The sequence below is a fragment of the Protomyctophum bolini genome (assembly GCF_963924005.1).
Source record: "Protomyctophum bolini genome assembly, chromosome: 24".
Classification (NCBI taxonomy): Eukaryota; Metazoa; Chordata; class Actinopteri; order Myctophiformes; family Myctophidae; genus Protomyctophum; species Protomyctophum bolini.
Window position 1 is genome coordinate 14,288,487 of NC_137885.1, and position 13,358 is coordinate 14,301,844.

General features: G+C 44.5%; 1 protein-coding gene across 2 annotated transcripts in view; it reads right to left on the reverse strand.

The window, feature by feature from the left end:
- Positions 1-13,358, reverse strand: part of LOC308311476 (oxysterol-binding protein-related protein 11-like) — a 34,271-nt gene that overhangs the window by 10,979 nt on the left and 9,934 nt on the right. For both annotated transcript variants that reach the window (XM_080758162.1, XM_080758161.1), the window contains exons 5-9: positions 12,358-12,546; positions 7,956-8,157; positions 6,548-6,687; positions 4,321-4,467; positions 1,344-1,797 (exon numbers count right to left, since the gene is read on the reverse strand). In XM_080758162.1, the coding sequence (XP_080614288.1) occupies positions 1,344-1,797; positions 4,321-4,467; positions 6,548-6,687; positions 7,956-8,157; positions 12,358-12,546 (1,132 nt within the window). The remainder of the gene's footprint in view (positions 1-1,343; positions 1,798-4,320; positions 4,468-6,547; positions 6,688-7,955; positions 8,158-12,357; positions 12,547-13,358) is intronic.

Consider the following 13,358-nt stretch of genomic DNA (forward strand, 5'->3'; position numbering starts at 1 on the left):
TTTGTTATTCTCTTCAACACGGACCCGGCCATAAATCGATCAATAAGCTGCATCGTATCGTATCGCATGTCATAATATCCTTACCATGGCTGATCATATATCATGCCGACCCTTCGTTACAATGGCAAGCTTTTCTTGAAGTCCTTCCTTCTCGAAAAGGGCTTTGACTGTAAATCCACCACCAAAGTATGTTCTCCTAGTCCAGTCATTTTTGGTGTTTGTTTGTGAGTTAAATCTGTTAATTTAGCGAGCTCAATCAACCCACAGATGGAAACTCGCACAGAAGGTTTCAAACACCCAGTAGCCTACTCTTTTCTCATTGGACAATATTTTTAGCAGATGGGATCCAAGCACGACGTTAATGTCGCCAAAGGCCAGCTAGGGCAAACTCGAAATCTGATTGGTTAGGAACCTGTCAATCTATCACTCGAGTGGGAAAAAGTTTCTTAGGTATCGGTTTTGGTTTTGTGGAGAAGCTGCCTTGTTCAAGACAGTAGCTCCACCTAGTGTTAAAACTAAGAAATACAATACAGTCAAGTGCAAGTTTCATGTGCATATTCCATTATATTTTTAGAATTTGATACGGGCCAATTAAAAATGGATCACGGGCCGCAGTTGGCCCGCGGGCCGTAGTTTGGACACCGCTGTTCTAGAATAAGAGTTCTTGAATTGAGGGGGACCAAAAAGGAGAATCTCAGATTTATAAGAGTTTAGCTGTAAGAGAGCTCCAGGAGTGATTGTCGGCCAAACAAGTTTTGAGAGAATAGTCAACTGGGGTCGGAGCCTTTGAGTGAGAAGATAGCTTTAGATGTGCACGAGGCAAGACAATTAGTAGCACATAGGTCCCAATATGACACACGCCCGGACCCCCTTCTGTCAGCTTCACTGTGGCACTACGTGGGCTCAGAGCTAATAGAAGAGTTACGACATTGAGCGGGCAGAAACCGAGCTCTCGAGTGCTGTTCATGCAGCCTGAACTGAGACAAGCTGGAGTTTGAAATACATTGTTTTCAACGAGGGCGGCACAAAGAAGAGCAATTTTAGGCATGTGTGCAACATGCCAACTGTTTTAAAGTATTTTACAGTAACAACTAAAGTCGCTGTAATGTTGTACGATTTCTACAAAACAATCTAAAATAAAGGGATTTAAGATCATTACAGCTGGGCTGTTGCCTGAGTCCAATGCATTTCTGCCTACTTCCGGTCCAGGACTTGTCCCTATTTGTCGTCCCCATTCTATAATATAATAGAAGTCTATGTAGAAGAGACACCATTGGACTGAAGCCCCATGAAGTGAACAGAGTTTTCGTAACTCTGTCTTACTCTATGGCACGTGTGCTCACCTTCTCCATGCATGGTGACTCCGATGGACATTCCCATGAACTTGCTCTTGGTCCACACGTGGGTGTTCACGCATATTCGCCGCTCCGGGCATTCGGCGTAGAAGCCAGACACCGGGGGGTGGTGGGACACCTGCTCGGCGACGTAGCGCAAATAACAGTCCTGGTCCTCCAGAGGAGGGAGCTCTGTGGCCCCCCCGGGCCCCGGGTCGGGCCTCCGAGGGACCTTCCACGAGCAACGGAACGTCTCTCCGAGGATGGGGTTGTAGGGCTTCTTGGCGATGGAGCCCTTGCGCCCCTCGTGGAAGGAGGTGAGGTAGTACTCCACGAAGCGCACCATGCGGTCCTCCGGGCTGGTGCCGTCGGTGATGGCCAGGAAAATGTCCGGGTGGGACATGAAGTCAGCGTACATCTCTAGCAGAGAGCGCTTCTCCAAGATGAATGTAGGCAGGACCACCTGGAAGAGGAGCGGTGGTGGTGGCGATCAATAAAAGTCAACCTCTGACGTAGCACACATAATGGAAACATAGCAAACCACTTAAGCCCTATACATTTCATCGGATGACAAATGGGTAGTGGTATTTATGGAACATTTTTAAAAACGTATTATATAAAATCACACACATCGCTACTGTATATATATACATCTTTTATGACGTAATTATCAGACAAAACAAACGAGGAAAAACAAACATTAAACCTGTATGAGGGGCTAGGTCTTTAAGCAACCTTGTTGGTACTAGTTGATAAGAAAAAAACAAAAACGTTTTTTGTTAGTTTTTTCTCGTTTTTGTAGATCATTTACCAATGTACACAGTTTTTAAATGTGCAACTATTATTTATTTTTTCTTCTTTTTTTTTACATAATAGGTAGGCCTAACAACTAGTCGACTAGTAAAAATCCCTAGAAGTGAAAGCCCTACATCATTGATATACTGTAAATACTGCCCTCGCTGCGACCTTCACTTCCTTGGCCTTGATGCCGTCGTAATGACAGATCTTACACGTACACTGGCTGAAAATCGCGTCGCAGCGCCAAGTGTCAAATAATTATACTGGGGATCTCTTGTCCACTAGTCCCTTCCTAACATTTTAGTCTAGTTTTTATTTGTTGATGAAAGTGTCAATATATTTAGCCTTAGTTTTAGTCATCATCATTAGTTTTCATGTAGTTTCCATTTAGTTTGTCAGTGACAAAAAGGTAGTTGACGAACATTTCTCGTCACAGTTTTTGTCGACAAAATCAACAATGCAGCGCAACAAACACAATCACTCGCTCAGCCAATGGTAAATAAGAGCAGCTGGCGACAGAGAATTAATTTAAATCACGTGAAACGTAACACACTCGCACATGATGACCCCAAAGGGTCTCGATGTCCACTTTTGTTACCATCTGAAGATAAAGCCAGTGATTTCCCAAAGCAACCTTGGATAAATCAGACGGAAACCCAAGAGCGGGATATCCAAGGACGCGCACAAAGCTGATACTGAGGGATAGAATGTCTCTACACAGAGACTTCAGCCTCACCTCCCAGCTTAGTGTGTGTGTGTGTGTGTGTGTGTGTGTGTGTGTGTCTGTTAAATAAAAGTCAGTACGAATGGTGGCGTTTATCATGCAGCCCTGGGCACAATTTAGATCAAGGGTTCCCAACCACTGGTACTAGTACCAGTAAGACGCGCAAACGCGGGAAGCGAACGCAGCTGAGACCCTGCAGATCATGTCTGTCTGTCTGTGTGTCTGTCCCGCTGTTACTGTATATGTGGACCTGGCCCCTTTTGTGCCCATATATGGAGCTGAGTGGACCTGGCCCCTTTTGTGCCCATATATGGAGCTGAGTGATTTCTGATGCAACACACTCCATATTTGGATAGCGGGACAGACACACACACAGACAGACAGACAGACAGACATGATCTGCTAGGTCTCATAGTAAGTGCTCACTGCGTTCGCAACCACTGGTGGTACTTGAGCCCTCCTCTAGTGGTACACAGACTAGAGGAGCCGCCCCAAAAAGAGAGAGAAAAAAAAAAGTGCAATGGAATATTTATATTACTACAGGTGTTTTTTGTTTGTTTTATTCTTTGGTCAATTTGGTCAGATTTGTGACTCAACACAGCAAGCACGAGGAGGCAACCGATCAGCTAAACTAGCCTAGCCTGACGAGGAGCTCCATCAACATGTATTCAAATGTTGATTTAGAATCCATCCATCCATCTTCAACCGCTTATCCGTAAAGTGCTCCAGACTTCCCTCTCCAGAGAAACATTAGTGACTTCCTCCCTGGGGATCTAGCCTGGTGAAACCACTCCCCCTGCTGGACAACATTTTAATTCTGCCAGAAGGGAGAGTCTGGTCTCTCTCGGGCAGAGACGGTGCACTCCAATCCAAAATCAGACCGGAGCGATATGCGGCCGCTAGAGGCGGGATCAGCGAGAGACTGGCGACGTATTGAAGCCGTGCCACAGCGCAAATATAATATACACAACCTAACAGGACTACAACTGGAAATGATTATGGAGATATCAGATTGTTGTCCCGCTGCTTCCCGTTCATCTTTTCTGCTTGAGAGAGCCCAGATGCAGGCAGGAGGGAACTTGTGAACTCAATACTGCCGCAATCAGGCGGAGTCAGGTTACATGTAAACACTCTCTCTCTTGCTGGTCTACAGTACACTACCACTTGACTTAGTCTCGCGTTACCAGACTGTTGACTCTCGCAATGTGACTTTATATATTGTCAATGACTTGCATGAGAGGGGGAGAGGTAGTGGAGTTAGTTGCTTTAGTAGACAGTGTGAGGGTCCAATGGAGTTAAGAGGTTTTGTCCAATGCGGGTTTTTTTTTTACTACTTTCCATTGGTTCAATATTTTCAATACAACACAAACAAGACGTAAAGGGTGTTCAATAGCACTGATTTATGGAGAAAAATGGAGTTATGAGGTTTCCTCTGGACAGCAAACGATGTGGAACTCAACCTACCCGTGTGAGGTCCATGCCTAGCTTGAGCTGAGACAGCAGGTGTAGGATGACGCTCCGCTCCTCCTCCACCGCTCCCAGCTCCTCCTCCGTCTCCACCACGGTGTCCTCCACCTCATCCTCCACGTCGATCTCCTCCCTTTCCTGCTCCTGGTAAACAGGGACGTGCAGAGAGTGTTAGAGAGTTCTACAAGCTCTCAACGCGTCGCCAGTGCGACGCGTTGAGAGCTTGTTCAAGATCAGGGTATTTCAGAAAAAAGCAATACTCGGGTATGGCATGGAAAGGAGAGGAAGGGCAATGCATTTCTTTCACCACAGTAAATACTGCATTCATGGTCTGGAGGAGAGGGCAGTTGTTTTACAGACGGGTAAAAGACGGGTTTACAGACGGGTAAAAGGGCACGAACCTGCCTGGTAACGCAGGGTGAAGGGAGGCAACCATGGAATCAGTGAGACAGGCTTTAGGTAAAGATGTGGAATAAAACATAAAAAAGAATCACACCCGTGTGAAGTGAGGGGCGCTCTTATCATCGTACATCATCATGATGCAACATGTCTATAGAGCTTTGCCGGCCCGCCCCCTCCCGAGGACCAGAAGTGAATTCCTCGTTCATTTTCCTCATGGACTTTTCAAAAAGTATTTATATAAAGACGTTTACACCACGGACAAAGCCAATTTGAGTTGTGACGACAAATGACAGTAAACAATGTTTTGGGCCGATCAAATAATTAGTAAGAAGAAAAATATGGCAGGACACTTTGTGTTTATTGTCATGATGTGTCACAACTCCAGTTGGCTTTGTCCGTGACTTTCTTTAAATAAAAACTTTTATGAGGGGCTAGCCTAGTGAATCGAAACTACAGTGAATACAGAATCTGAACGCCAGAATAATCTCCAACTCTCCATATATGGGCATGTTATGTTTCGTTCATGACACCCTCCTGACACCGTCCACGCGATACGCAATAATAAGGGATATACAGTTACACGATACCCAATAATGATCATCATTATCGTGACTTCTGCGCCACAAGGTGGACAGGCACAAAGTGGACAGGTACCAACAGGTAGGTAAATAGACCTGTGGCACGCCAACTTTAAAGGAGGATTCCACGCTAGAAGGCTTTCTTACCTTTATTTGTAGTTGTTACGTCCCCACCAAAGATGTCCAGGTGTTATTTTCCCCCTAATATAAGCCCTCAATGGGGGTTGGGTTTTTGTTCTAATTCGCTTATTTCCATCGAAATAAGTAGTAAAGTGTGCCGCTTGGGATACCATTTACATTATGAAGAGAGGATACTGTATATGCAAAGAAAAATATTTTTGAGCTATGGAAATAAGCAAATTAGCACAACACCCGAATGCCCCATTCAATTCAATTCAATTCAATTCATTGAGGGCCTATGGTAGGGGAAATAGCCAATAATGCGCTTTTGCACAAAATAACACCTGGGGTGGGCAACTTTGAAGATGGAGGGGGCCACTATAGTTCCACACTCACTCCAGAGGGCCACTATAGTTCCACACTCACTCCAGAGGGCCACATCTACAAGCTCAAAACGCATCGTGTCGTTTTTTTTTCTATATTTGAATTGGAATCCTGAAAATGTACTTCTGTATTTCATTTCAATTGCATATAGTTATAACTTTATGAACTATATATAAATACATTGGACAATTACATTTTAATAGACTGAAGTAATTAACACTCCGATTGCCTGGGGTCATTTAATCCATTAGATCATAGCGCCCAGCCATTTATAGCAGCAGAGGACTTTGACCGACAGACGGGATGTTATCCCGGATGGCTCTAGAGTAGCCAAAACACTCTAGAGCCGAGGTATGATTCATTCTATCGCGACTAGCGACTGGACCGCGGTGATCTTTTCTTAGAATTGGACGGGATGATTTAGATCGCGAGTTATTAACATTTGAACATTTCCGATGACGCCAGTTGCCCATGTATGTATGCACCACGCTATGAGCAGGACACCATCACGGGGGGTCTTAAGCTCTAACCACACCAAAGGGTCACCATGCAACTCCTGGGGTCCAAACGTGTGCAAGGATTTAACTCAAAAACCGTCTCGACCCTTTGGTGTGGTTTGGGCCATTTGAATTCCATGCGTTGAATCACTAGGGTCAACGGGCAACAGGACATATCACACCGCAGGGACAGCGCTAAAACCGCCTTGACCCTTTGGTGTGGTTAGGCCGGGCTTTACTTACCCCAGAGAAACTGCAGGAGTCGGGACTGCTGAGCTCCAGGCGGCTGCCCTCCAGCGCGTCCTCTCCTGTGGCGTAGCTCAGTTGTTCGCCGTTGTTCAGGATGTCGGGGATCTTCGGCTCCAGCCACTCGATGGTGGGACCTGTCGCAGACGACGAGGGCAATACGGCCGAGTGTTCAGAAGAAGTGCTCATGGTACAGACCCCCCCAGCAGCACTACCTCACTGCAGCTCCTGGCAGCTGCACCACACATGCACGCGCACGCACGCACACACACACACACAACCACAACTACCACCGTGCACACACTACACACAGCGCACCATTCGTTGCACGTCACCCCGTCACTGCTCGGCCTGCTGTCTGGCTGGACAGGTGGCTATCCCCAAGACAACTGCACGAGACCCATCGGTGTAACCCGAGCCCTCCCCCCACAATAAAAGGGAGTATCACCATACCTGGCCTGTGCCGACAGGAAGCATCCTCACCCTCTGATTGGATAAGCCCCGCTCCATGGCGCACATTTTTAAGCATGTTTGGGAGTGGGCAGATCTAATTCTAATTAGCCTCACACGTCACTTGACAACTTGATCTGATTGGCCGTCACCATGCGCTGTCCCGTTGTCTGGCCTAATTAAATATGCATTCTGGGTAAATGGAGCTACCACGTCAAACTGCGTGGAAGCTCAGCTGGCCTTTTTGTCTACCCCATGTTGCACTATTTATTCTCCATATCGAGAGGCGTTTGAGGGATTCATTGCCCCAGTGAAACATTTCAGATTGGGTATTTAAATGGGTCCAGTTTGGTCACTCTGTCCCAAGTACACCCTGTCCCACTAGCATGCGGCTGGCGGACAGGTCTGCCCATCTGAGATCTAATTACCTTGGAGACTGACGGTAAGAATAGGGTGCAGGTTCTCATCCATAATGCAGAATAATTCCACCGTCCAGGCAGCGAACACAGACTGCATATGTAGATGGAGCACAGCCCAGCAGCCCTTGTACATGGGCCTTATTTACAAGGTCCCTGTTCGTAGGTCATTTCTGCATAGAAACTAGTGATTGTGGACCCAGCGAGGGGACATACAGTCCCATAGCGTTGCATCATGGTCCTCCTTTAACCCATTTAGGACTGAGACCAGATTCTACAATTGTTTTCTAAATCAGTTTTTCAGAAAAACCTATGTTTCTATGTCAGTCGTTCTCAAACTATTTCATGTCAAGGACGCAATTTCCCCCCCCCCCATCTGAAAATATGTTGTTACAGGGACTCCACCCAGAAGCAAAAGATTTGAGTTAAAAACGTTCGCTCTGAAAGAATATATAATATATTCATTATTCAAAGATTTGCGCCACATTTTGCACAATTGTGAAAGACCTTCATCAGGCATTGGCATGAAAGCTCCTCACCTGACATCATGGCGCCTCTTTGCCTGGAGACCTGCTGCAGGTGAAGGATGTGGAGACAGTCGTTCAGACAGTTCATGGTGGCCATGGACGTGGCCTTCAGCATCAGCAGGTCCTGGTCCAGTGGGGAGAAGCCTGCAGCCGGTGGCAGGCTCTCGATGCCCTGTATCAGCTCTCTGTGTTGGCCCTGCGCCTGGCTCATCATCTGGATGGATGGGTGCAAACACTTTACTTTACTCTATTCGTTTATTAAGACGGGACATCATATATGAATTAGGGCTGTCAAACGATTGCAATTTTTAAATCAGATTAATCCCAGCTTAAAAATGAAATAATCATGAATAATCACCAAAATATGCCATGTTTTGTTGTGGGAACCAAAAGATAAGTGACTCTTAAACTATCGCTATGTTCATGTTTCTCTGTCTCTCACCCCGTTGTCATGCTATGTGATTTGATCCGCTGGCCATGTAAACTGTGCAGCCTTTTATTGCAAATAACCATTCCAGATAGGGCTTCTCCTTCCATCTGGTTTGGATCTATCAGATACCAGAGTGATGACTAGTGCAGATTGGACCAGGGTCAATTAATGTACAAAAGGTGTAAAGTGCATCTATTATGGTTTAGCAGTGTTTATTTTTATCAAAGTTTCTTTATTAATCTTTCAAGTCACATATGAAAATAGCATACAAAATGTTTTGAACTTTTCTTTTTTTAATATGCAAACAATATATAATAATAATAATTGGTTTAGCAGTGTTTTTATAGGGAAATACAGATCTGGAACTAAACTTAATTTTATTTTATTAAGACTTATTTTTGGCTTTTGTGCCTTTATTGATAGTTACAGTGAAGACGGACAGGAAAGAGGGACAGAGAGAAGGGGAGAGACGCGCAGCAAAGGTCGTCATGAACGGGACTCGACACGCTGTCAGGCCAGAGCCTATGGCCCTCGTTTATCAATAGAGTGTAAAATCTGCCACAGATTCGAGTGCAGGTTTCGTAGTACACCCACGTCGCCACGGCATTTATAAAGTGATCGCAAACAGCTGATCCTTCCTTAATTTCGTTCTGACGTTAATAAATGTGACGGCTGAAATCTATCTGGCACGCCCTATGAAATCAAGCCTCGCCCTCGTTTTTGCAACTGAACACATGAAATACGACCTGTGGGAACCATGGGAAAAAAGTTTCTCCCGTGCCTTGCTGCCCGCCTCACCCACCTCTCACACACTCACACACACACACACACACACACACACACACACACACACACACACACACACACGCACACACGCACACACACACACGCACACACACACACACACACACACACACACACACACACACACACACACACACACACACGAGAGAACGAAAGAACGAACACCTGCATGAATTAAATAAAGTTGTAGGCCTACCCTGTCTGTTTCCCTCTCACCTCAATTGCCTTGCGGTCATGTCCACACACCTACATGACACGTACATCGACATTGCATCGCCATGAATGGAATTAGTTTGTAGGCTGGCCTATATACATTTTACCCATTTGTGCGCAGTGCACGGCGAAGGCGTGATACTGCGCACTGCTGTGATATTAAAGTCCTGTGGGTGACTCAGTGATGCCTGCATGAGAGATAGGCTATCATGTCGTCAAGGCAGTCATAATCAACGTTTATGTAGTGATTTGATCATTGATGAACGAATCATAAACATATGGATGAAGGCTTGCTTGCATGTGTGCTGGTATGTGTTGGCGACGCACGCCGCGGTCCCGTCCTCCCGACCCCCGAAAATTATCTCGCTTTTAACTGTCAAAACCTGTCTAACAAATGGTGAATGATTAAGCCCCTTACGCCTATAGCCTGCTAGTACTTACTACAAATAGGCAAGCTGTATGCTTGTCATTGTCACTTGGAAATAATGGTCCATTATGCCTTTTTTTTATAATATCATAATCACATATGCCGCATCACCGCATGCGCTTCAAAATCATCTCACAAGTGCGCTCGCATAACCAGGCCAGTAAAGCACTGTTTGATTAAGCACAAACTAATACATTGTAAACATGTTATATTGTTTTTAATTGCGCGATTTTAATTACTTGTAAAGTTGGAAATCTCTCTTTTGTTTTTTACATACACATACCGTTTTATATTAACATTTTAGGAGTGAAAACATATGTTTGATGCCTGTGACAGCGTGTCAGCCGTTCAGACAAGGCTGCTCCGCTTGTGTACGACAGAAAAACAGCCAAGGAAAAAGCGTAAGACAGCTCGCGAGCAGACGTGACTTTTTGTCCTACTCAAGTTCAATTTCAAGCTTTGCCAGAAATGGTAATTTCGGCGTGCACCCATATTTTGGCGTACGCACGGTTGATAAATGAGGGCCTATATGTGGCATGCACCTGGACCACTAGGCCAGCAGGTGCCCCAAACTAAAGTAACTTGTGCATAAAGTGCAACAGGACACAGAGGTCCATGTTCACTTAAAGAAACTGTATTTTTTGGGGGGCATCGATTAGTTTTTTCCCCCCAAAAAATAAGATTGATATATATATATCAATGGACAAAAAAGGCGCTTTATTTTTCTGACATGGATTTAGGACGGTGATGACTAAAGGGAAACTTTGCCAATTTTGAACCTACATCCCATTATACTGATGTGAGGAAATCATCTATAGATCTACAGTATATAGCATTGGGGAAAAATACCACATGTCTTCTGTGTATTTCTAAAAGGCTAACGTGTACAGCAAATGTGCCGTTTTCCCGTCATCAGTTGTATGGAATGTATGCATGATAGCGTGAAATGACATGCCAGATCAGCAACATTTCCATAGTTGGGGCCCCGGAAATCATGCAACCGTGTTAAAAGTGTGCTACGGTTAAGGGTTTGCAGTTAGCAACAAGTTCCCCCAGTAGATTTCCAAAGCTTTTTTTTCCATAGGGTTTGTCACGTATGCAGAAAATAAGGTTATTTTCATGATTCTAGAACAGCTCCTTGCTTTGGTCTGTAACACACAAATACTGCAGACCATTAAGTTAATGAAATGCCACCCTGTTGTCACCCTGCTTTTTCAATGCAAAGTGACAACATGGCCGCCATCATCAACTTGTAAGCAATGGGCGTTTCTAAACTTATATTAACTGTATGGTTCACTCTAAACCAGTGAGTTGATTTGTGGAGATTATACCTTGTTGAACAAAACACAGACATAAATGCCATTGTTTGCTAGAGGGCTTATTTTGTAAATGTATCAAAAGTCCTTGGCCTTCAAATGTCCCTGTGTAGAACTTAGTAGGGTAAAAACAGGCCTTACCAATGATAAGGTTTGGTTAAGGTTTGGTTCCATTCAGGTCAAACAGAGTCAGAGTGCTAGACGTCGAGTCACTGGAAAGGCTCAACCTCGATTAGCACCATTGGTGTTTAACCTAAACCTATTTCATGTCAATAGACAGGTTTCCTGTGTACAAACATTGCTGAGTTACATTCACAGGGAAAAAGCACTTTGACTGACAGCTGATTAGCGTCTAATCAACTAATCAGTGACCGCGTTTACTCGGTTCGAGCTACGAGCTGCAGCGTGTGATCATCACGTGACCTCAAGTACAGGTTTGCCTGTACATGCTCAAAGTGGTTATGGCGATTAAAGTATAACGTGGTATTCATCGGACGTAAACGTGCAGGCACTCTGTATAACCCATTTAGGCTAGATTCTACAAAAAGTCTTGTAAATCCTTACAGTTTTAGTCAGTGGTGCTCAAACTATTTCATCATTTCATGTCAAGGAGCCCCAGAATTAGATGTATTTGGCCACCGACCCCCATCTGAAAATATGTTGTTCTAGTAGGAACCCCAACAGAAGCAAAGAATTGACTTAAAAACGTTTGCTCTGGAATGTTTATTGTAATATGAAAAATGCAGCCTTTTTTCTTTTACTTTTTGTCTTTTTTCCTTTTCTTTCCCGTATTGTCTTGTTATTTGAGTTTTTGTCTGTCTGTTCTTCCTTCAATAAAAATTAAGTGGAAAAAAAAAAAAAAAAAAAACGTTTGCTCTGAAAGAATATATATATATATATAAATATATATATTCAAAGATTTGCGCCACAATTCACGACATTTAAAAAATAGCAGATTTACAAGCTCATGGCGCAGCACTCTGTGCCGTACTATGAGCGTGTAGATCTGCTAGTTTTCAATAGCTAAAGTATAACATAATGCTTTAATCCATTTTGGGCGGGAACCCCTTTTGGTGTTTGCATTATGTTATGCTTTAGCTATTGAAAACTAGCAGATCTACAAGCTCATAGAGCGCCACCGAGTGGCGCGTTACGAGCTTAAAACATAGCTTTTTCAGAAAACTGTCAGGATGTAGAAGACATTTTTGGGACAAAGTACTGTACCTCTTTAGCTTCCTGCAGGTGGTCTGGAAGCAGGGATCTCTTGCTGGAGTACAACGACGACCCTTTGTGGATCTGTGACAAGTTGAAGAAGGAAGCCGTGTGCTGGCTTGGCCGACGCTGGGACATGGGCGAGCTGCCGCTGCCCTGGGATGTCATGGAGTAGCTGCGCGACTTGGTTGGGGGATTGCACTGCACAGAGTAGAGAAAAAACTATTTAGTTATCAAGGATTAATAGAATTTAACTCGTCCCAACCCAGCTCATATCTGAGCCAGATTTTGTTTGCATAGTGTATAAAAGCACTACACTATACAAAATAAAAAATGAGTGCCATGTCACCGTATCTCAAACAAAAACCCGATGAAGAAACGCTGTTTTGACCAAAATTCCATCTGGGACAAGGAATAGGAGATACAGGCGATTGAAAGAAACGGATAGAATGGATTATTATGGCGACGACGATCTAAGATGAACGGTCCAGTGCTGTCCTAACAACATTGCTAGCTAACCGGCTAACGTAAGTAGCATTATGGCTCGGACGATCGAATGCACTATAAAAGCGCAATTGACAAAAGGTCTTCGGCAATGGCGGTAAGCGTTAGTATCAAAATTAGGCTTCAATTGACAAAGGACTTGGGCAATGGCGGTATAAGTGTTAATTAGACAGAGTAAAATCCTGTGTTAATTGGTCCATTTCAATTGTTATCCATTGTGCGAGAACCTACTGTGTTTCAGGGACATCTTGGGAATCCCTGCATTTGCATCCTGTATCTGCAGTGCATTTCCAATAATACGCACATATGATGACTGCATGTTGGAAAAGGGCTATTGAAGCAGTCTTTCTTTCTGTGCTGGACTATGGAGATGTCATCTATGGGAAAAGCTGCTCAGACAGAAGGTCTGCTCTGCGATTTGTATCTGGTGAACCTTATAGGGCTCGTCAGGGGTGGATTGGCCACAGGACGTTCCAGGCATATGCCCGGGCCAACCCTCTGGTGGGCCG